At 40.8% G+C, this 24482-nt stretch overlaps 1 protein-coding gene across 6 annotated transcripts; it reads left to right on the top strand.

The window, feature by feature from the left end:
• Positions 1-734: 734 nt before the first annotated feature.
• clk2a (CDC-like kinase 2a) lies at positions 735-21377 on the top strand. Of its 6 annotated transcripts, none has more exons than XM_080862513.1 (13): positions 10557-10684; positions 12935-13134; positions 13255-13534; positions 14595-14685; positions 15563-15629; positions 16895-17011; positions 17160-17326; positions 17790-17884; positions 18202-18331; positions 19304-19386; positions 19699-19778; positions 19889-19979; positions 20153-21377. In XM_080862513.1, exons 1-13 carry the CDS (start codon positions 10682-10684, stop codon positions 20339-20341), a joined length of 1593 nt encoding a protein of 530 aa, XP_080718639.1. In that variant the 5' UTR covers positions 10557-10681; the 3' UTR covers positions 20342-21377. The 6 variants fall into 6 exon arrangements, with proteins under 6 accessions (XP_080718641.1, XP_080718640.1, XP_080718639.1 ...); XM_080862517.1 differs by having other exon boundaries at positions 10560-10684; positions 13261-13534; XM_080862516.1 differs by lacking the exon at positions 10557-10684 and adding an exon at positions 11465-11646.
• The last annotated feature ends 3105 nt before the right edge of the window (positions 21378-24482 follow it).

Raw genomic sequence — 24482 nt, forward strand, 5'->3', positions numbered from 1 at the left:
ATGTAACTGACGAAGACTCAAAAAAGACCAAAACAATCAGTCTTAAACAGACATATTTATGTGTTTACTTACCCAACAAAATATACTCATTTCAAAATTAATACTTTAGTTTTCATTTATTCGAGAGAGCCTTGTATAGCTCAACACTGTTCAATTTAAATTTACTATTAAGTTTTTACTCAGAGAATGGTTTGAAAAATTGAAAACATCAAGTGAGCCACAGGTCTCTGCCTTGTTCATGGCAGAGATTAAAAGAGAATGACCAGCTGATAGGAAAAGCAACCTCAACTCCTTTAACGTTACAATCAAAGTATGCAGAACAGCATCTCTGGATGCACAGATGAGCAGCACGCCAGGTACCAATCCTGTCAGCTAAGAACAGGAAACTGAGGTTCCATGGATCACAGCAGTTGGAAAACGTTGCATGGTCTTACCGATCCTAATTTCTGATGCAACATTTTGGATGGCAAATGTTGTGTAATCATATGTTTATCAATCCATCCTGCCTTGTGTCAACAGTTCAGACTGGTGGTGGAGTGATGGTGTGGGGGATATTTTCTTGGCACACCTCAGGCTCTTTGGAACCAACTAAACATCCAGTCATCTGGAAGACTAATAAAAATAAAGTAAAACTAATAAGAAAATGCAAAACTATAATAACTCTGCGTTCCATACATAGCAATCGGTTTAAAAAGAAGTAGAAGATTGTCGGTCGTATTTCCGGACGCAGGGGGCGGCAGTGAGTCTCACAGGTCTACCCAGCAACATGAAGAGAAGAAGACCATAGAACAAAGCTAAGGTATGGCTTGCTTCTTATTTGACATTTTAAATTAAAATTAATCAAATTAATTAATCTAGCTGAAATTAAAAGAATGGTTATCAGGTTGGATACACTTTGTGCGATAAAGAGGCGCAGAGTCAGGATGAAACGGTCTCCACGGCTAACTGATTGAAGTCCATGCTAGCTTCGACCAATAAGTCTCAAGACAAAATCAGATGCTGGTGTTTTGGTTTTTATTTATTTAGTTAGTTATTTTTAGTAAAGCCCTTAACACCTTATCCTGGCTGGACGTCTTTTTTTTTTTAAATATACGACCTTGAGCTTGAGAAGTGTTTCTGATTTACTTTTAATCCCCCCTATTTGAGCCCGCACACCTAGATGCAGAGGAACCAGATGTTCGCCAGGTTTCAGAATACTTTATCGATCCCTGGGGGAAATTATTTTTTGTTACAGTGCTCCATTATAAACAAACATTAACAAGACAGACAATACGCTAACTAAGAATAGTACAAATATATATATATACACCAATATGTATGTATGTATATATATATATATCCCCTCTGGCCAACACCAGTAGGCAGTAGGTGAAGTGTCTTGCCCAAGGACACAATGACCGAGACTGTCCAAGCCGCGGCTCGAACCGGCAACCTTCCGATTACAAGACGAACTGCCAACTCTTGAGCCACGACCTTCTTCATAGCAACATTATAAATGTTATATGGTGGTAACACAGTATGAAGACATGGTTACATGTAATAGATGGTTGGTTTGAATAATTTATCAAATGTGAATTTTACATTTCCAAGAATCTGAGAAAATACCTCAGGTTTTATGAGGGAGCATTCCCTGTAGTAAATGCTCCCTTTAGGGCCAGTAAAGCAGATTATTTGCCTCCATCTCACTCTATCCTTTCCATCCTCTTCTCTCACACCAGCCATCTTCATTTCCTCCTTCATGACATCCATGCACCTCCTCTGTGGTCTTCCTCCTTCCCTCCCGCTTGGCATCTGTTGTCCATTATAGCCAGTATCCTTCCTCTGCACCATCTCTAACCACACCTATTCAGCTGTCTCCAAACTGTTTAACCCAAGCTATCCCTCTGATATAATCATTTCTAATCCTTTTCCTTTTGGTCACCCCAGTGAAAATCTGAGCATCTTCAACTTTGACATCTCCAGCTCAGCCTACTGTCTTTTTGACAGTGCCACTGTCTCTAAACCTTGTATCTCCAGTCTCACTACCATGTTGTGAACCTTTGGTTTTACTCTTGCTGCTATCATTCTGTCACGAATCACCGCCAGGACTCTTCTTCACCTCTCTGTTGCTTTTCTGACTATTTAAACTCATCCCTCTTCACTATATCTGGTTCCTGCATCGTCATTTTTACACCCGTCTCCCTGTTATGCAAACAATTGTTCTGTCTTTCTTCTACTGAATGCAATTCCTTTTCTGTCCAGTGCACCTCCACCTCGTTCACCTGCTCCCTATTCTCACTAGAATGCACCATGTTGTCCAGAAACATTCTAGCTCAATAAATTAGTGATTCATTTCAGCGGTAAGTTAGCTAAACCACAGCACAATGTAACCATTTTCTATTAATATGTGCTTTATTTATGCAGGTAAACACTCAAAGGCTCTTGACCTTCCTCTAAGAGATGTGATGTCAATCTTTTCTAGTGTGTTAGGAGCCCCAAGTGTAAGTCTTTGAGATGTTTGGACTTTGCATTGTTCATTTCTTTTCTGCATCATGAGAAAATCTATGCTTTTTTGGAATAACATTAGTAATAATTAATCTCTGATATGTGAAACCTTTGTGTGTTGCAGTAACTATGGATGGAGATGAGACTGAGATGAGCAGAGAGGAGTGCTGGATAATAGACAAGGCTAAGGAGACCCAACGGGTCTCTCCGGATTTGCTGGAGAAATGCAATCAGCTGCAGTCTCTGCTGAAAAGGAGAGAGGAACAGGCCGCGTGCCTCCTGAGACTTTGCGAGTGAGTGTTGTCATTGTAAACGAATATGAAAGCATTAAGTGTGGCAATCTTTAAAAAAAACAAACATGCTTTTAACATGCTTAACTACTCACACAAAAAACTGGTTTTGGGGTTCATTCTCTTGTTGGTTCATTGTTGGAATAAAATGTAATAAAAACGAGCAACAGTCAAGAATTGTTATATATGGAGTGTGGAGATGAGAAAAATATTGTACTGCTACTATTCATAACTATCATCATTATCATTGCATTAATCAGCATTTCATTAATACATTTATTGAAGCGGTTGGCCTTACATTAAAACTTGTATTGCAGGTGTGATCATAATTACATATTAACCTTTTATTGCATGTGCAACTGTAATCATTTTTATACACACATTGCAGGATTGTGCTTATATAGAGTGATGCTCGGTCTATTTAAAGGTCTTAAGCTTCGCGTGGCGCGAATGTCCAGGCGATCCATGGTGTAAGTGACCTAGAGCAACAGAAGGTTTAAGCATGCACGCTTGCAAACATACATGATAGTATTCATTCTAGGCTAAAGGCCTGGGACACATTTTGCTTCTAACTGCATTTGAGTTCGCCTAGTAACAGATGACAGAAGAAGAGTCAAGAAAAGTGTCAATCTTCAGGGACCACCTGGAGGGTGAAACAGATTGCCATATATGGAAGAATGTGATAGAAAGTTTCACACTGTTAGACCTCTGCCTTACCACAACATACTTCAAATACATCGAAGGCTTCTACAGACAAAAACATGGCTGTGCCATGGGCTCCCCCGTGTCACCTATCGTAGCCAACCTTTACATGGAGGAAGTGGAAAGGAAGGCTCTTGGCTCTTTCAAAGGAAGAGTACCCAGCCACTGGTACAGATATGTGGACGACACCTGGGTCAAAATCAAGACACAAGAAGTGGAATCCTTCACTGCGCACATTAACGCTGTGGATAAAAACATCAAGTTCACCAGGGAAGACACAAAGGATAACTGTTTGCCTTTCTTGGACTGCGCCGTGCACATTGAAGAGAATGGCAACCTCAACATCGAAGTTTACCGGAAGCCAACACACACGGACCAGTACCTCCTCTTTGACTCCCATCACCCTCTGGAACACAAACTTGGAGTAATCAGGACCCTACACCACCGGGCAGAACATGTTCCCTCTAAGCCTGAAGGAAAAAAGAAGGAACACACGCATGTAAAGGAAGCACTCAAAACGTGCGGTTATCCTAAATGTGCGTTCTTAAAGTCAGCAAACAGGCACAGAAAAGAAGATCAGACACCAGCGAGGGAGGATAAGAAGGACAGACGCAACAACATTGTCATCCCCTATGTAGCTGGTGTATCAGAAAAACTTAGGAGAGTTTTCTCCAAGCATGGCATTTCAGACCCAGTAACACACTCAGACAGAAACTGGTTCACCCGAAAGACAAAACTCCAAAACACAGACTTAACAATGTGGTGTATGCTGTACGGTGCAGCGAGGAATGCTCAGACCTCTACATTGGAGAGACCAAACAGCCACTTCACAAGCGCATGGCACAACATAGCAGAGCCACCTCCACAGGACAAGACTCAGCAGTCCATCTGCATCTTAAGGACAAAGGTCACTCTTTCGAGGATGCCAATGTTCACATTTTGGACAGAGAGGACAGACGGTTTGAAAGAGGAGTGAAAGAAGCCATCTATAGGGAGTGCAGAATTATTAGGCAAGTTGTATTTTTGAGGAATAATTTTATTATTGAACAACAACCATGTTCTCAATGAACCCAAAAAACTCATTAATATCAAAGCTGAATGTTTTTGGAAGTAGCTTTTAGTTTGTTTTTAGTTTTAGCTATTTTAGGGGGATATCTGTGTGTGCAGGTGACTATTACTGTGCATAATTATTAGGCAACTTAACAAAAAACAAATATATACCCATTTCAATTATTTATTTTTACCAGTGAAACCAATATCACATCTCCACATTCACAAATATACATTTCTGACATTCAAAAACAAAACAAAAACAAATCAGCGACCAATATAGCCACCTTTCTTTGCAAGGACACTCAAAAGCCTGCCATCCATGGATTCTGTCAGTGTTTTGATCTGTTCACCATCAACATTGCGTGCAGCAGCAACCACAGCCTCCCAGACACTGTTCAGAGAGGTGTACTGTTTTCCCTCCTTGTAAATCTCACATTTGATGATGGACCACAGGTTCTCAATGGGGTTCAGATCAGGTGAACAAGGTGGCCATGTCATTAGTTTTTCTTCTTTTATACCCTTTCTTGCCAGCCACGCTGTGGAGTACTTGGACGCGTGTGATGGAGCATTGTCCTGCATGAAAATCATGTTTTTCTTGAAGGATGCAGACTTCTTCCTGTACCACTGCTTGAAGAAGGTGTCTTCCAGAAACTGGCAGTAGGACTGGGAGTTGAGCTTGACTCCATCCTCAACCCGAAAAGGCCCCACAAGCTCATCTTTGCTGATACCAGCCCAAACCAGTACTCCACCTCCACCTTGCTGGCGTCTGAGTCGGACTGGAGCTCTCTGCCCTTTACCAATCCAGCCACGGGCCCATCCATCTGGCCCATCAAGACTCACTCTCATTTCATCAGTCCATAAAACCTTAGAAAAATCAGTCTTGAGATATTTCTTGGCCCAGTCTTGACGTTTCAGCTTGTGTGTCTTGTTCAGTGGTGGTCGTCTTTCAGCCTTTCTTATCTTGGCCATGTCTCTGAGTATTGCACACCTTGTGCTTTTGGGCACTCCAGTGATGTTGCAGCTCTGAAATATGGCCAAACTGGTGGCAAGTGGCATCTTGGCAGCTGCACGCTTGACTTTTCTCAGTTCATGGGCAGTTATTTTGCGCCTTGGTTTTTCCACACGCTTCTTGCGACCCTGTTGACTATTTTGAATGAAACGCTTGATTGTTCGATGATCACGCTTCAGAAGCTTTGCAATTTTGAGACTGCTGCATCCCTCTGCAAGATATCTCACTATTTTTGACTTTTCTGAGCCTGTCAAGTCCTTCTTTTGACCCATTTTGCCAAAGGAAAGGACGTTGCCTAATAATTATGCACACCTGATATAGGGTGTTGATGTCATTAGACCACACCCCTTCTCATTACAGAGATGCACATCACCTAATATGCTTAATTGGTAGTAGGCTTTCAAGCCTATACAGCTTGGAGTAAGACAACATGCATGAAGAGGATGATGTGGACAAAATACTCATTTGCCTAATAATTCTGCACTCCCTGTATGTCCACTGTGAGCGACCATCTTTGAACAGAGGCGGTGGTTTACGACACCAACTCTCTGCCATCTATAATCCAGTTTTGAGTTCCCTCCCCAGACGCCTTAACGCCCACTCACATCCTGGGCCATCTGACCTCAGGAATTCGCATGATAAGGTGGGGCCAGGTTTCACAATGAGCTCACCCGAAACCCTGACTGATTGGGACCCACACCCAGTTTCACACCTTGGCTCAGGCGATTAGAGGATCATCAGGGGGTCCTTTTGTCCCTCTGCGGGGGGATACTCCAACTAGGTTTAAATCTGGGACTCTCCACCATTTGACCTTAGAACTGAAGAAGCTTCTCGGATGAGAGGTGAAACGTCTCCAAGCAACTTAAAGAAGTCCAGACGCTTTTCTTTGCAAGCTCCTTTGACCGTGATAGAAAGAGGAACTTCTCTGTCTGTTTTTAGCTTTCTAAATGAATATCTACTGTAATTGACATATATCATAATTTATTAATAATTTATTCTTGCAAGGAAGCAAAAGCATAAAAATTTCATGCAAGTGCTTGAATAGGGTAGTCCCTGCTGAGCTTTTAATGACATTTAGTTAATTCCACCTACTTTGCCTTAAAACTGTCCCAAAATAACACGTCCTTCTACAGGCTTCTAACAATGTGTGTTGTAGATAACCTTTTTTCTTTTTTTTGCAACCTGGGCACTAAGTGTACTGAGTGTATCCTTTACTTTTTATACAACGCACACTAACTAGAACATTGCATAACATATTAAGATATAAGATAAAAAATTTAAGATAAAAAAAAGTTGTTTTGGCTTTCTTTAAAAGACACGATTTTGTTCTAAATGTGATGATTCTTTATGTATTTATGATGGCATGGATGCCATCCATCCATCCATTTTCCTATCCGAGGCAGCAGCCTAAGCAGAAAAGCCCAGACCTCCCTCTCCCCGGCCACCTCCTCCAGCTTGTATGGGGGAACACCAAGGCATTCCCAGGCCAGCCAAGAGATATCATCTCTCCAGCGTGCCTGGGTCTGCCCTGGGGCTTCTTCCCGGTGGGACATGCCGGAACACCTCACCAAGGAGGCATCCTTGTCAGATGCCCGAACCACCTCAGCTGGCTGCTTTTGATGTGGAGGAGTAGTGGCTCTACTCTGAGCCCCTCCCAGATGGCCAACTCCTCACCCTATCTCTAAGGGAGAGGTCAGCCACCCTTCGGAGAAAGCTAATTTCTGCTGCTTGTATCCGCGATCTCGATCTTTTAGTCACTGCACTAGTGAACAAAACCCAGAGATACTTAAGCACCTCCACTCGGGGAAGTTACTTGTCTCTGACCTGGAGTGGCAACTCAACCGTTTTTCTGGCTGAGGACCGTGGTCCCCCTTTTCTCCAGACTCTGCTTCCTCTACGAAAGATGTGTCAGTGGGATTAATAAGTATTCCTTCCACCGCACGACAATATTCTTAGTCAAAGTCAGCAGTGCTCCACCTGCACTATACACAGTGCAGGTAGAGCACGACTTTCCCCTCCTGAGTCGCCTGATGATTTGCCAGAATCTCTTCCGAGGCATGAATGTGCTATGTTAAATATCAGAGCCTGTACACTGGTTACTTTCTCTGTGTTTTCTATCTTCTCTTCATTCATTTCTCTTTGTTTTTGTCATTCAGGTCTGTGGCTGCATGTGAGGATACTGTCAAGAAACTTTACTCATTGTTGGAATGGGAGTACAGCGACACAGATTTGGACGATGACAATAACCAAGCAAGCTGTGGTAAAGCAAAATTGAATTAAAAAATGTGCACTTGGTAGGTTTGTTTGAAAGCTACAATTTAACCTGTGATTTTTACTGTTTTTAGGACAAGCATCACCACTGTCATGCGAGTCTGCTCCCTCAGAAACTCAAGTCCACAGACCTCTGGCTTCTGATGGCTCGGCTTCTTTTTCATCTAAGCCAAAAGACAGCGAAAAACAAGAAAGAGTTCTGAGAAAAAAACACCCTCTCGCTTTGAAGAGCCCAGTAGTGGTCCTGACCAGAATGACTGGATCTCAAATGACCAGCTCTCTATCTCCTCCATCACCTCAGAATCACTGGAGTGAAGATGAGTCTTTAGGCACTGATGGGTCTGACATGCAGTGGGAACCCAGCGGAGACTCGAGTGATACCGACTTTTCTATTTCAAGTACACGTTCAAACAAGAGGAAAAAAATGGCCAAAAAGAATGGAAAACACACTAAGAATGACACAACACATCAGGAGAGAAGAAACTCCATCAGAAGCGGAGCAAAGACATCGACTCTGACAACAAACGCAGAAAGCAGCGCCAAAAGCAGCCCAGTGAAAACACTGACGCAGCAAGCGGGTACAGTTCCTGATGCAAAAGGCAAAACGGCAAAGTCATCACAAGCCGACACAAACACAAGTGCTGAGAGCAAGGCAACGAAAACATCGCCAAAACCAGCAAGCGCTTTAGGTAATGACCACAAAATATACATTATGGAAAAACATAAAAAACTCCATGTACGCCCTTTTTTTTTTTTGCCCAGATCTTAGGTTTATGTGGGGATTTGTGTGTTTTTAAGCTGCTTTAAAGCTGTATTATATTGTTGAAGAGTAGAAAATATTGGCAAATTTAAAGATCTTGCTTTGTACACTGAGGAACAGATCACTACCAGATTTCCAAACACAGAAATCATAAGATCTATCCAATCGTCAAATGACATTTTGCTCCTTTTACGCCGACAGGAGTAACTCCTGTAACCACTGTATCAGCTGCTTCTCAGTCCTCATCCACAAAGACCCCTGCTGCGGTGCCACAAAAAGAGATCAGTGTGAACATGAAGGTCCTGGCCAGAAAGAGGCCTTTGAGCTGGCATCCAGGGACAATTGTTGAAATAATAACAAAGGGTAAGAATAATAAAGAAAAGGCTCTATTGGTAAGCACAAAGCAGATTGTAAAGTTTCACATTTGTCTTTAGCTTGACAGCTACTCGTCGATTAAAGACGTCTTGTTTTGTGTAGTTGGGAATGTTGGTTGACATTTAATCAGTGTAATCTGTGAAATGGCTTTGAGGTAGTGAGTACATTAAGCAATGAATTGCTCTGTTGACACTGATTGTCATCAGGATGTCACGGCAAGCAGAGCTCGACACACTGTTGCTCTGGTGGCTAAGATAACAAAAATGTTAAACTTCAAAGTAAACAAAAGAAATTATGTGATGCTAAAGGAAGGTATGTTTCTTACATATCCGTGTCCCATAGTTGAGGCTAGACTAGCAACGTTTAGATTTTTTTTTCTACTCTTTTTTTTTTTTCTTCTATATTTTGTTGAGTGGTCGTGGTTGTGCTTGTTGTTATTACACACACCATGCAATATGACATATGAGTGACATTACCACAGTTTAAAGTTTGTTGGTGTTTGGGCCTCACCAACTGAATTCCTCTGGCAGCACATTTTGACACAGATTGTGATGCTGTAACTTAACAGCTGGCGCTTAAGCGCTTTTGATTACGCTCTCAAAGAAAATAGATACATTTGATATGAGAAAAAACCCCATTTAATTTAACAAATGCACCTGTATTTGACATTTCTTCTTTCAAGAAAAGCAGTACGTAGAAGCAAATGTGGTATAATCTGAAGTGTTTCCAATGTTTCTTTAATCATTTCAGAAGACGGCAGGGTGAAATACAAGGTCAACTTTAAGGAGAAGGGGAGGAGCCTAGTGTCTGGTCACCACATTGCCTTTGAACACATGCCAAAGGTGAATGAGTTGCTTGTCGGTGCGCGTGTGGTGGTCCGGAGCAAAGACGACCAGTTCGTGCCTGGTTTCATGGCAGAGGTCCCCTCCAGAAAAAACCGCATGAGGTTAGTGTGTTTTACTCTGGTGATAAATTCAGATTGTGAAGGTGGGAAAAAAGTGTAAAATTGCTTTTAATTTTTATATTCCAGGTTCCTGATTTTTACTGATGATCACACTCCAGTGTATGCTAGCTTACGTGCAATGCACATGGTTTGCAAACCGCGTAAGTTCAGGTTATTTATGGTTGTCTGTCTCTGTGTTAGTCCTGTGACAGACTAGCGATCTGTCCAGGTGTACCCCGCCTGTCGTCTTATGACAGCTGGTGTTGTCAAGTCCATAATATCTAATTTTATAAAATCCAGAATCCTAATTCTTCTATACTTGCTGTCCACAGCAGCTGCTATTATAATACTGCTACTAAGAAGATTTTCCATTTTCTATGACAGTGGAGAACCCTTTGGATGATATCCTAGATGAAAAGCACAAGCTTTTCATGCAGAATTATTTAAAGAAGTGGCCTTATCCACCCATGACGCAGTACCATGTCGGACAGACGGTAAACGTGGAACGTAACGGATTCCTGCAGAGGTGTAAAGTACTGGAGATCGACTGCAGTTTGATGGAAGTTGTTTTTCTGGTCTGTTCCATCTTAAGTTGTTCCTGTTTTTTTTAAATCCTGTTATATTTATTTCAATTGTGTGACTTACTGTAGTGTGTTCATTTCATGTTTAGGATGATGATCATAAGGAGTGGATCTACCGAGGCTCCAGTTGCTTGGAACAAATGATTAGTGTGAATGAGAATTTAAATAAGACTTAAAAGGAGGACGGGCGGAAGAGTAACACTACCTCAGTCAATGGTAAACTACTTTCGTATGTGGAGAAAAATTATGTTATCCTGGTTATCCCTGCTGGCTTACTAGTCTCTCTGTTTCCCTGTTTTGTGTGGTTTAGAGCCATCACCATCATCAAACTGATGGACTATGAGGATGCTTTAAGTTTGTCCTACTGTGCTTTTCTCTTACTCCTGGGGATAATGCCTTCAGATTATGCAGATGGTACTGATGCAAATGTATTCATTTTATAACAGATTTTGTACAGCTGAACGAAAATAAAAATTTCTAAGTAGGTTCAAACTTATTATGTGTTAATCTGAAAAAGTGAAAAAGAGGGCATCTTTTATATGTGTGTGGCTGCAAAGTCTGCAGCTCATTTTCAAGTTGTTTTTACCAAAGAAATAAATCAAAATGTTTGTAATAAAACTACAAGGAATTAAAATCAAAATGTGTGACTTAACATGTAAAAGCTTATAAAAGCAAGAATGCCGCCATCTGCCTCCATTATATCCACTATCCTTCATCTACACGTCTAAACCATCTCAGCCTTTCCTCCTAAATCTGTTCACTGCCCTTTCTCCATAGTAATTTGTATACCACCACAGGTATGTCATTTTAAAAGGTTTAAAACAGTAAGTCAAATATTTGGACATGGAGAAAACAAAAGTTAAAAGGTAGCTGATAAAAAAATCAGCTGTCCATAATTTAATAAGGACTTGTAACGGTTGTAGGTTGGGGTGGTAATTCCTCACTAGTTCCTTGTGGATGTCTACCTTCGAACGGAGTAGCCACATTTGAGCACAGGAGGGCGGTACGAGCGCCGAATTGAACCAGAACTAGCTGTACTAAGCAGACAGAAAAAAGAAACTGGCTAGGTGATAGCAAAAGAGCTTTGAACATCGAGCTGGCGAGAAGGTAGAGGAGAAAAGTGGAACGCCACCACGGATTTTTTGTGGGATAAACGTACAGGGCTCGCTGCTAAAACGGTAAACACCGTGTTTATTTAAATAAGCTACATAGCGATTCTGCAGTTAGCGCGGCTGCTAGCGTAAGTAGCAAGTTAGCTTGACGAACGTAGCTAAGTTAAGATGGCGGTCAAATTATTTACATTAGCTAGTTGCTAGCAGTGCATGCTAATAGATACTACGTCGCTTGTTGATTAGTTACTTCTCTCCTGGCTTTGAAATGTTGGTGCTGTTAGTAAATGGGCTGGAGTGTTAAAGATGCTTAATTTTACTAATCCATGCAGAGATTAACGACCTTAACGGTAATTTAGCCTTACGTTTAACGAGTGTTGCATCGTCTTGGAATGTGTGTAAACAGCATAGGCAACGCTTAATGAGTAGCCACGACCAATTTATTAACTTGGCATTTACTTGTGCTTTCACTCTGCGTTGGATAAAGCTCAACTGAACTCATTTGCTCTAATAATTACTTCTGACTACAGTGCTAATGGCTTTGCAATGGTTTGATGCACCGCTGTGTGGTTTGGGGGTTGTCAAGTTTATTATGGTCATGCAACAGGGTTATTATAGCTATATCATCTCATTTGAACGCTGTTCTTCTTATTTTCAGTATTTTCAGACCCGTTGCAATAGTTTTGCGCATAGTTTTAGGTCCTTTGGAAAATTTTGTTGCCTTTTTAGGCATGAAGGAAAGTTGAACTGTTGTTCTGAGGGTGGCCTCCTATATAACCACGTTTACAGAAATGTCTAGTTCTAGGTTAAGGGTAGTTTAATTAAACAGTAAAAATAATATTTACACTTGTCATGCAGTTGAACGTATGATGCTAAAAGTGCCTGTTTCCAAGTTGACAATAAAGTTTGTTATGAAATTGTCTTTTTACTTTCAATTTAAATTCTTAAAACATAACGACAGTTAAATCAGGGAACCCAGAAGACTCGCGAGACTTCTGGATTGTGCGGAGTTCAAATTACTTAAGGTTTAATACGTTTTTATTGGCGAAAGGTCAAAAAATAAAAAGTAAAGGGAGTATTGTTCAGTAAGGTAACACCGATTTTTGCTTTGTGAACCCATATGTGGAAAAGCTGTGCTGATATACACAGTCCTGATTTGAGCCTTTGGGGAATAACTCTGAACTTTACGGTATTGTGGGGGGGTCTGTAATTACACACGAGAAACGTGCAGGTATTTAGTCCCTCAAATCCCATGAGTTTGGCAGTGATCAGCTGCTCCAATAATTTGAATGTAAGGAGTGACTTTCCTTAAACATATTTTGGTACTCTGTGCTAATTAGTTTCCTTTTTATACCAGATGCCTCACACAAGACGATACTCGTCCTCGGAAAGAGACAGTCGAGCCAGCTACCAGGATCGTTACAGAGACCGAGACAGAGGGCGAAGACATCGACACAGAAGAACGCCGACTTACTCCTCCAGCAGTGACAGAGAAAGAGACCGAGACAGGAGGGGACGTGGACACAGACAGGAAGGAAGCTATGTACGGTCACGGAGGTGCGTTATGGTCAAATTAGCTTGGGCTTTTACTCTTTCATGTTATATTTAACCCTCTTTCACTTTATTATTGGTTGCCAGTCCTAAGGTTTCAGGATATTTCTCTGCTCACTTATTCAGTCGCAGCTATGACAATCGGTCAGTGGAACAACGACCGTTTGACAGAAGATACTGCGAGGGATACAGACGGTTTGATCAGAGCAGAGAACGCGACAGAGACAGGGAGCCACATGGAGCAGCCGAAAGTTACTATCCACGTGACTTCTCGCCGAACATGTACGACTACAGACGCGGCCGTGAGAGGGAGCGTGAACAAGAAGAGTCGTACCGGAGGAAAGGCAGCAGGCGTAAGCACAAACGAAGGCGGCGTAGAACCAGGTCCTATAGCGCATCCTCCTCGGTGAGTACAGCCAGACCTGAGTTTGTGCTTTAAGTCTTCATCCTCTACCTCCACCTCCTGTTTCTTTCACTCAGCTCTCTCTGCCTCTGTCCTGTCCTAACCTTTTCTTTACAGCCCCTAGATTTGGTAAGTAGTAAAACCTTTATGATTTATTTTTGTTCTGTCACAGGGGTTTTATTATATTTGTGAATAGGTGGGTTTGGCTCTAATTGGCTCTTTTTTTTCAAAAATTCTTTCTCCTTTTTATGGTAGAGCATTTTCATTTTTATACAGACACTTTTTAGTACTTCAGCCACTATTTTGTCACCGATAATTGTTACTGTAATTTATTACTTTATTTTTTTTTATTCATAAGAGGGCAGAAAGCCTTGTGATTTTTGTTTTGGCTCTTGCAATTATTATTATTATTATTATTTTTTTTAATGATGAAAAAAGTGAAAATGTTCTGCCAACCATAGTGCATTAGATTTTTATTAAAATTTATTGGCATTTAAAATGAGTTGGCTCTAGTTATTTCTTTTTGTGTGGGGTGTGGTTAATCACACCTGTTAAGTATTATTATGAACATAAATGAGGAAAAGGTTTGAATTTGATGTAGTATAACTGCTGGGATTATCTTTAAAGAAGTCCTGCTTGAATGTTTATGGCGTTGTTATTTTATCTTTCATCTTGTTGCAAAGTTTTGAAGTAGTTATATATATTATTGTTTTAATTGGTTGTTGCGTTGATGAATGGATGTGCCAGTTGCTTCCTTGTTTGTAAGCAGCTGTGGTTTAAAGGTAGGGGGGCGGGAGAGGAGCAGAGGACAACATGTGATCTTTGACTTGTTCCCTTGCACTATATCCCTATCGTTATATATTTCCTTCACGTGGTGTCATGCGTGAATCGCCCAATGACCATGAAACCCACCTACAACCACAACTACATCAACTACCACCCTCCTCCTCCCTCCTCATCCACCTGTGCCACCTGACGCCGTGGCTGCGGCTGCCCCTGAAACCCCCCCTGTCCCCTTCGGTCGTGTTGTGACCTGCTGATGGCCGTTTGGGTGTGAATACAGCGGAGCAACAGCCGGACGCGTGCACTGAGTGTGAGGGACGACGAGGAAGGGCACCTGATCTGTCGGAGTGGGGACGTCCTGCAAGAGAGATGTACTCACTGCCACTACTCTATCGTAACCCTTCTCCATATGAGTATTAAAGCATAGAGCATTTACATGACATGGGGAGTGCCTGATGATCATGATCATGATGATGATGATGCCGTGCTAGAATGCTCTTCGCTCTAGCTGAAATAGCAGGGTGGATTGCAAGAATGTTGAAGATTTTAGGAGGGACTTTAGATACAATCTGCTTTTTGTTTTTTTTTTTTTGTTTTTTTTTGTTTTTTCTAAGATTTTTAAGCTGTGGAGCATTTCCTTTATGTTTCACAGGTTATTTGACTTTCCTAAACTTAGAAATCCAATTTGCAGCTGTTTGTTTATGTTGCGCTTTAGCTTACAACTCAGTTACAGTTTTAAATCTGTAACTTAAGCTAGATGTTTTTCACTCGGATGGTTTCAGGGTCACATCACTTATTTAGCAAATTTCACTAAGGTTAGAACAACCAGTGCACATTTTAAGACTTTCTTTACATTAAACGCTTCATTTGAGAATGATTACAATACATATTATTTTTAATGTTTCAAGTTTATACAGCATTTGTATCGTTTTGGGCAAAGACAAAAGGATGCACTCTAATAGGTTCAATGACTGCAAATTGGTAATCAAAGGAAGGGAGTGCTTTATGTTTGCCCCCTTTGGTTTACATCATAACACCATTTAGTTACCATAGCCTTACGCGCAACGTTTTAAGCCTGCCAGACTCAGTAGGCAGCAATTCGGAAAGGGGATGGGCGCTAGCACTGATTCGCCTGTCTACACTTTTGCATTGTGTATTCCTGCACGAGTCCACATTTCTAATGCTTCTTTTTTTTCCCCCCCCCGCTCTCCCTCTCTTGTTTTTTTTTCTCTTTGTACTGTGTTGCAGATGAGATTGTCAGCACTTTGGGGGAAGGCACCTTTGGCAGGGTGATGCGGTGCATTGACCATCGCAGGTGTGTGAGCTCTCAGTCTCTGGGTGTCTTAGTAGTTCATTAGGGAATTGTTGTTTCCTCAGCAACAAGAAACAAAAGCCTCTCCGTGCTTGTTTTGGGCTGTGATATTAGGATACATCAGAGGTGTTTAACCCATTTTTAGTACATGGGCAACATGCAGCCTGTATTGAGCAGGGTGGACCAGTACCGGTATTGCATAAAACCCTCTGTAGGAGAAAGAAACTACCTCTCTAAATGTCTTTTATTTATGGTTACAGCCACATGTATTTTGGGAAAAAAATAGCCTTTTCTATCCATTTTGCCTTGACCTTTGAAAAACTCATGCCAGGGTGAAGGTTTTTGAGAAGTTTGTTTCTACTTTTACATGTGAATAAGGAAAACTGATTTCCAGGCTGTGCACCTTTATTTTCTTTTTTTGATGTCTCACTGTGTTATTGTTTGTAGGCTTTTGATTGGCCAGAATTTCTTCAGAGATAGTGATGATGAACAGCCTGAAATTTCATAAGAAAAATAATTAGTCTTAAATTATCGCTATGTCTGTTGCTGTACCTGTGCAATACAATTTACGGACCACTGTGAATCAATGACAGCACAAAGGATTTACATAGTTTTTTTTTTATTAAGGTAAACAGTGTTTTATGTTTCAAGTAACTTGTTGAGATTGTTCATTATCGGTAATTTTAGAGTCACATTATCACACCAGACATGGCAGAAAGACATTTCTGATTTTAATTCTGGTTCTGTTCACCACATTGTGATGTATACTGAAAATCAGCTCAAGAGTATTTTAGTCCCCTGTGACTGTGAGCCCCTCATGTGAACAGGGGCTATTTGTGCTTCTCTCCCTGCGGAAGATTTATTTTCTTGTGACAGAGCTAGAAATGTCCATCAGTTCATGTTCATGCCCAGGGCCTTAAGATTAAGATCGTGATGTACCGTCGTTATGGGTTAATGTCTTCCAACCAGCTGGAACTGCTGCAGTGACTTTTCATATATATATATATATATATATATATATATAAATAAATATAATTTTTTTTTTTTTTTTTTTTTTTTTCCCCCCGTCCTATAAATAACTTGATAATTGGAGCCTTTGCTCTCATAGCCAGGCGGTTAACTACTCTGTCTTGAATCTATAAATAAACAAGTGCTAGTGTTTAGCATTCAGGGCTGCACACAGGGATTACATAAAAAAAAAAAAATTAAGGCATGTTGTGTGTTTCATCACGCTAGTGTTTGTATTCATAATCTCTTGTGTTTTACAGGGGAGGAGCCCACGTTGCTCTGAAAATTATCAAGAATGTGGAGAAATACAAGGAAGCAGCTCGCTTGGAGATCAATGTACTGGAGAAGATCAATGAAAAGGATCCGGATAACAAATTGTGAGTTCTGACTCAGTCATACGGCACTGTGGTTAAACCTGTATTGCTTAGTGTCTTGTGTTCACTCCGAGGTTTAAGCTGGTTTACGTGATTGAAGTGAATTTGTCAGCTCACTCCCTGAACCTCCCATGCTTTGTCTGTCTTGCAGTTTATGTGTACAGATGTATGACTGGTTTGACTACCACGGTCACATGTGCATCTCCTTTGAGCTGCTAGCTCTGAGCACCTTTGACTTTCTGAAGGAAAACAACTACCTGCCCTACTCAATTGGTCACGTCAGACACATGGCCTACCAAATCTGTCTTGCTGTGAAATGTAAGTTGTATCTTTATGGTCTGTGAAATTTACAGATAAATTGGATGGGAATTAGGAATACTGTGAAAAGGGAAGACATTGATTCTTATAACTTGAGCTGTAATTTAGCTTTTGACTTGATGATTATACTTGTTCAAATCATCTGGTGTTTGTGGTAGACATTTACCACAGGAGGGCATCATAGCAAAAAGGGTGTTGGCCCCACTGACTTATCAAGTTTGTCTTTAGTAAATAAAAGCTACATATCCTCACCAAGCCCTTTAACTTGTTTACTGTTGTTAATGTTCTCATTTTGGTTTTACTGAGATATTCTAGTAGTGCTTTTCTGATGCTTTTCTATTAGTATTATGATTAGTATTATATGTTGTAATAAATGGTGAGTAGACAGTTTGTATAAAGTGATGCAAGGTAACTGACAATTTTGAATAACTTAATCAGTGAAGGTTGCTTTTTACCTCCGTAGTTCTCCACGACAATAAGCTGACACATACAGACCTCAAGCCTGAGAACATCCTGTTTGTCAACTCAGACTTCACCATGTCCTACAACGTAGAGAAGGTAAGAGTCAAGGAAAACAGTTTAAAAAAAACAAAACAAAAACCCAACAATCATATTTGTTTATAGGCAGGTTGGTTCCAAAACTCAAGGGCTACTTTTTGTTCATTTTACATATGAAGAAAAAAAAAGTTTTTTATGAAAATGTATCACCTTTCTTGTAGGTGGAGGAAAGTTTTCCTGTTACTTATTGCTGGCAGTTATGATGAATAGATATGAAAACACGTGTTGCTATATTTTAAGGGGAAAAAAAGCTAAGCTTCTCTACTGCAGATTTACTCCTGAGAGAATTTCTGAAAAACATGCGTGTCATCTTCCAGAAACGAGAGGAGCGGACTGTTAAGAGCACGGCAGTACGCGTGGTGGACTTTGGCAGTGCCACATTTGACCACGAGCACCACAGCACCATTGTGTCCACGCGGCATTACCGTGCCCCTGAGGTCATATTAGGTGAGAACTGCTATAGATGTGCAGTAGATGGTTTTGTGATTATATCCACAAATCTTTGGCCCAGTCACATGAGCAGCTGTGGCTTTTTCAGTTGACACAATATGCTTTGCCTGGAAGACCAAAAGTTTGCTTTGAAGTTATTTTAAAAAGCAAACAAACAAAAAAAAGAGAAACGGGTTCAAACAGGCACAGGCTGATTGCTCTGTTAGGAAAAGCAAATGGGATTTATGATATGTGATATTCAAGTATGTGAAATATTCACTTTTACACAAGTGTATCATCAGTGGTACAATAAGTATCTACTGAAAGCAGTTTATGCTGAGATAAATTGGGGCTGGTTGATGTAAGGAGTGCAAAATGACTCGCATCAAAAACAAATTGGATCATTTGAATGTTTTTTGTGTGACTTCAGCAAGCATGCGAATCCTTTCCAGTGTGCATGTTGCTTTAAACTCAATAATGTACTGATAAGTAATTGATGATAAAAGATCAACTGACTGTAACATAATGTTGTTCAAAAACATGTTCCCGGGCATTATAAGTGGGAGATAGAAACAGAGATTGTGCTGATATATAATTTCTGGTCTGTTAATGACCAAATGACCAAAAACACACTTTGGTGACGGTGCAATCGAAAAAATTTTGGAGGAAAAGAAACCCTTTAAACAGGAAGAAATCTCTGGCAGAACCAGGCTTGATACTCAATATTCACAGTTACCTGGTCCAGCCCCAAGTTATATGCTTTGTCAAAAAGGAAAGTTTTAAGCCTAAACTTAGAAGTAGAGAGTGTGTGTGTCTGTCTTTCCTGTTAAATTCATTCCCAGTCATCACTGCAAACACTGAGTGAATCTGGCCAGAAATGGATGTAAATTAAAACGTGGCTGGTTGTGGGAACCTTACAATCACAAGGTGGTAATCCTGTCCTCTTGTAATCCTGTGGTGGTTTAGTGTACTTATACTTTTGTGTTTCAGAGCTGGGCTGGAGTCATCCCTGCGATGTGTGGAGCATTGGCTGTATCCTGTTTGAGTACTACTTGGGCTTCACTTTGTTTCAGGTACACGGCAGCACACAGTTTGTTTCAGCAGAATACGCCTTTTATTTACTTTTTGTAAACTGATTTATTTGCTGAAATCTCAACTATTAGTTAAAGCTCTAATGTAAATGGGTCCTTGTAAATGCAAGTGTACAATTATTCAGTGCTGGTAAGAATGAACCCTTGCCACTGGTGAGCTCTCTAAAACCGAAGACACCATATGCAACAGCAGAACCTGAAGTAGTTAAATTCTGATTATCTACTGAATCACTCTCTTCCTTTCTGTGTGAGTCTTTTCCCCTCTCATTCTTGCTTATCTTATATTTTTTGCAGACTCATGACAACAGGGAACATTTGGCTATGATGGAAAGAATCCTGGGACCAGTGCCCTCCAGGATGATTCGTAAAACTCGGTAAGAGAACATAAAAACACAAGTAAAGGAAAAAATGTGAAAAAATTAAAAATGTGCCTGATGCAAACATATTTTTAAAGCAACATTTTAAACTAATCTTACTCTCTCAGGAAGCAGAAATACTTCTATCGTGGTCGTCTTGATTGGGATGAGAGCTCCTCAGCGGGAAAATATGTTAGAGAAAACTGCAAACCATTACGGGTAAGTGGAGTGAGTGAGAAGGGCATGAATTTGATGATTAGTGGGGATGAAAAGTTCCCTGTATGATGCAACAGATGTTTCTTGTATTTCATGTTGGAGTTTTTTTTTTTTTTTTTTTATTGCCACTAATTTCCACTTTTTTTCTTTTTCTTTTTTTTTTCCCCTTCTTTCAGCGATATCTGCTGTCCGAGGCGGAAGAGCACCACCAGCTGTTTGACCTCATCGAAAGCATGTTGGAGTATGAGCCCTCCAAGAGGCTTGCACTGGCTGACTCTCTAAAACACCCTTTCTTTGAGAACTTAGGGATCAGTGAGGCTGCAGGCACCAAGAGCTGGGAGGGCAACCGGGACATCAGCCGGTGACCCACAACCCTCCAAAGACTGAATGATGAAGGGTTTACAGTCCTTTCTGTGTGGAGCAGTGGGAACTGTTGAATAAATTGGGGCCTCATCTGTCATTAAAGCATGGACACCTTAACTTCTCGCTCCTCTGGCGTCAATCTCTGTAGCCACAAGAGGCATGTTTTTGCAGCAGAGACTGAAAATAAGCCACAGAAGATGTGGGGGAAAGAGTGAAGTCTTTTCTAGTTCTCACCTCGGCAGAGGCAAAAAAAAAATCTTTAAATGGAAGATTGTTTGTATCCAAAGTAGCCCACTATGCAGCTCCTGTCTTCCTTTAGACTTCTGAAACACCTTCCACCCTTCTTTCTGTTTACCTGTTATTTTAACCAGCATGTAAAGAAAATAAGGAAATGCTACCAGAGTCTGTCATCAAAAAAAGAATCAGCTTTGGAGATGAAAAAGTCTTCCGATTCTGAGGTGAAAGGAAAGGATAAAAAAAGGAGACATGGAGAAGAGATTCTGTTATACAAACATCTGATCATTCAAATTGGAAAGTATTGCAAACATCTGTGGCAGAGGCAAGTGTCTCAACTTCTTGTTGAATCTGCCATAAATTAGTGGGTTTATTACTATTCACCAGTAATGTAAGAAGATAATAATGACGGGACACTCCCCCTACATGGGTCTTTGCTGCCTCTCTTATATGATAAATATGTTGTCATGCAATGATTTCTGGGTGTGAGAGTGTGTGTCTGTTGGATGGAGTGGGCGACGCGTTTATGTTTTGCTCAGTGGTTTACGTAAGCATTAGTTGTGGGAACATTCCCACTCATTCAAACTCCAATAACTGCCTTTTCCATGTTTGACATTTTTAGACCTGACGTCTCTCTATCGAGGTTAAGCACACAGCCCCTGTTGATGGTATTTATTATGAGTTCTTCTAGGTCATAGTCCCCACCGCCAACCTGTACATGACTTGTTTTTTTTGTATGAAATTAAAGCGTATAAAACTGTATATATGTATTATTGTGTAGAATTAAAGTCCTCCTTGCCAAAGGCTTCTGGTTTCCGCTGTGTCCGTTTGGGCCTGTGATAAAATTAAAGGTGGTTACCATTTCTGTTTCTTACCTCAGCGATGCCTCTGCTGGATGACCTGCGTAGCTGTCACACAGGTCTTTGGATGCTTGAGTGAACAAAAGGAAAATGGTGAGTATTATTTTCTAATTTGAAGTAATTTCTTTAAATCTTTCACATTTTTACTGCAAACTGTCTCTTGGATTCCACTGGCACTAAAAGCTTTCATCTTAATTGAGATGCATGCGATTCATTCATATCAGATTTTATCATTTGCACATTTTACCACCTGCATTTTCAGATTACTGAAGTCTGATTTTATAGCAAATTATTCTGGGGCACTCTTCTCTGGATCATCAGCCACACTTTAGACTATCACTAGAGTCAGGGTCTTTTTAAGTGTATTCTTTTTTTTTTAAATGGGATAATTTTCATCCTGGTTTCCAAGTATCTTAACTGTTTAATAGTTTTAGGCATTTTGCATACACTGATAAAATAAAAATAAAAAATCCCTAATGGCAGGGTTTTTTGGCAGCGACTGTCGGATGTTTTTCCTCCACCAGTCCTATCCTGTTAACTAATCTCTCTGTCATTACCCTTTTAAATCTACGCTCAGCTGTCACCTCCTGAGGAGCAGAAGAGAGCTGAGCACAAGATCTGTTGCAACAGGTGTATAGATGGATCGTCATGTAGACTTCCCCACCTGTCAGTACTTTTATTAGTACTTTTATTAACCTCGCTGTCCCCATTCTTTCTCAAACAACAGCAGACCGAATAGAAACCCTGCTATGCATTAACCTTAAGAGAAAATGATAAAACTGAATCTGTTTAATCGAAACTGTGCTTGACTGACATACAAAGATGTGGGATGTAGGTTTTCTGGTCATTTTCTCACGTTTTCTAACAACCTGAGGAATGTCCAGTTCTTTGTGTTAAATGTAAAAACCTTCATATGCAGAATGGAAATAATCTGTATGGTAGAAATGCACTCTTGTAGCATCAAACACAGGTGATTCATGGTGGTGTGGGCAGGCTGAGACTGTCTGAAATTCCACACTAATATAGTATTTAGTATGCTTCAATAATGAGAGTCTTACCCTTAATATGTGTATATAATTGCAGTGTGTAGCAGTACTTTAAATGCATACCCTTTCCAGGTAAATATTAGAGTATGTGGCACTGGATACTACACTAGCGTATAAATCTATAAAAGCAGTGCAGCAGTAACAGGATTTAAGAGGCACAGCTGGCAGCTCAATCTTTATGGTAAATCTTTATAGTGTTTAAAAATAAGGTGCCAATTTGTTAATGATTGCTTGGTCTCGCACAGGTTGTTGGATAACCATTAACACGTGTTAATGGTTAAGTGACATGAACAGTAGTAAAAATATTGAGTATATAGTGCATGGTTTGGGATTTCAGACACTGTGAATGCTGTTTCTCTCTAGACCTGAATTTGTCTGAGTTCACTGTGAATGAAGCGAATCTGTGAATGAAATTGATCCTTCCAGTCAATGAAACTGTCTCGTCTTTGGGTAGAAGTCGTCCTCTGTGCGTCATAAAAGCGTCATCCTCCGCCTTCCACTTGATCAGCTCCCATCTGTCAGGCTTCCTCTGACCCTGTTTCCAAATAATTTCATCAGCTGCTAAAATTGACAATGAAAATTTTCAACTAAGTGTAGCTTAGTCGTCGTCAGTCCCCTGGATGTAAATTTTTTTTAAGCATCTGTTTGCATGTGCAGATTTGTTTGCAGCTACTCTGTTGTTAATGAGATAAGCGACTGTTGCGTCCTCAGTTAATCCAATTTGGAGACCTGCAAGGTCATCAGTCAAATCCACATAAGAGCAGAGCGCTGCGGAGCGGAGGTGTCTACAGGTACACAAGCTGAAGTGCTGGCAGCAGAGCATTAAATGGATCCTTTGCTTTACAGCTTTGACAAATGATATCATCAGCCCATTGTGTCTACAGGAGAACGCACAAAGGTCAGTCATTGTTTCTTTAAACCATGTGCAACATGTTTTGTAAAATTGTGACTTTAGGGTGTCTCTTTTTGATGGACACAGACAAAGACTTTTCCAAATAAAGGATGGATAGTATTTTTTTCTTTTCTTTTTTTTAAAATTTCAATATAGAGGTATTAAAGTTTTCTCTGCTTGTACTTTTTATTTGCAGATTACAGTCTCCAATAAAAGCCTCACTTCTGCTGAATATTTATCCCAAACAAAGAGGCGCACCTTCATGCTGATATTGCCTTAAATACTCGGAAAAGTCTACCTGATAAATCAAGCGACATCTACAAACGGCGCAAATGGTTTCCTTAATGTCACTGGGCGCTCCCCTGAAGCAGTTCACCAGCTGTGTGTCGGGGAAAAGCACCGCCAAGAGGGGCGCCGGGAGGAGCCAGTCTGTCCGCAGAAGCAGCTTCACCCGCAGGAGGAGCTTCAGCAGGAGGAGAAGCGTTCCCTGCAACAGCCAAAAAGTGCCAGACTCCTGGCTCAGAGCTTACCAGGATGAACTGAAGAGGGAAAGGTAAAAATAAATAAATAAATTAAACAGAAGCATTCATGTGATTGATTGAATTTCAGTTTTTAATGTGGTTTTGCCAGGGTGTGTGGAGTTTTTCACGATCACTTTTAGCTTTCTTTGCAATACAATAAACAGAAGTTAGAGTTGCTGTTGTATTTTAAGAAAACAATGATTTTCAGTTACTATCTTGTCATCAAGCTAAGACTCTTGGCCAGACAGACCTGGCTTAGTGAGGATAAGACTCTTCCTCACATGAATAAGCTCCTCGCCCATGTGCCATGCTAAATGTTGCTCTTTGCTGTTTGCCAAAGGAAACGTCAGCAAGCCATGCTGGCCAAGAAGAACGCTGAAAGGGCTGTCAGGAAAACTCAGTTCAGGAGCCATCACTGCCTCCCACGGGTAAGTGAGCAGCTACATTCAAATGCTACTGACTTATCAGCGTGTCATTATCTAACCTGAACACCTGTGCCTGCAGCAGAGCAACGCTTCCAGGAGGAAACCGACCCCGGCCAAGGACGACTCCTTCTTTGGAGCCTTTCAGGGCCTCAGTCTGGATGGATT

The sequence above is a fragment of the Rhamphochromis sp. 'chilingali' genome, assembly GCF_963969265.1.
Source record: "Rhamphochromis sp. 'chilingali' genome assembly, chromosome: 17".
Classification (NCBI taxonomy): Eukaryota; Metazoa; Chordata; class Actinopteri; order Cichliformes; family Cichlidae; genus Rhamphochromis; species Rhamphochromis sp. 'chilingali'.

Bases quoted from the DNA above. Each gene is read 5' to 3' on its own strand.
- clk2a (XM_080862515.1), top strand. From the start codon at position 2,614: ATGGATGGAGATGAGACTGAGATGAGCAGAGAGGAGTGCTGGATAATA. The intron at 7,799-7,883 runs GTAAAGCAAAAT...TACTGTTTTTAG, and splicing joins CAATAACCAAGCAAGCTGTG to GACAAGCATCACCACTGTCA. The intron at 8,499-8,770 runs GTAATGACCACA...TTACGCCGACAG, and splicing joins AAAACCAGCAAGCGCTTTAG to GAGTAACTCCTGTAACCACT.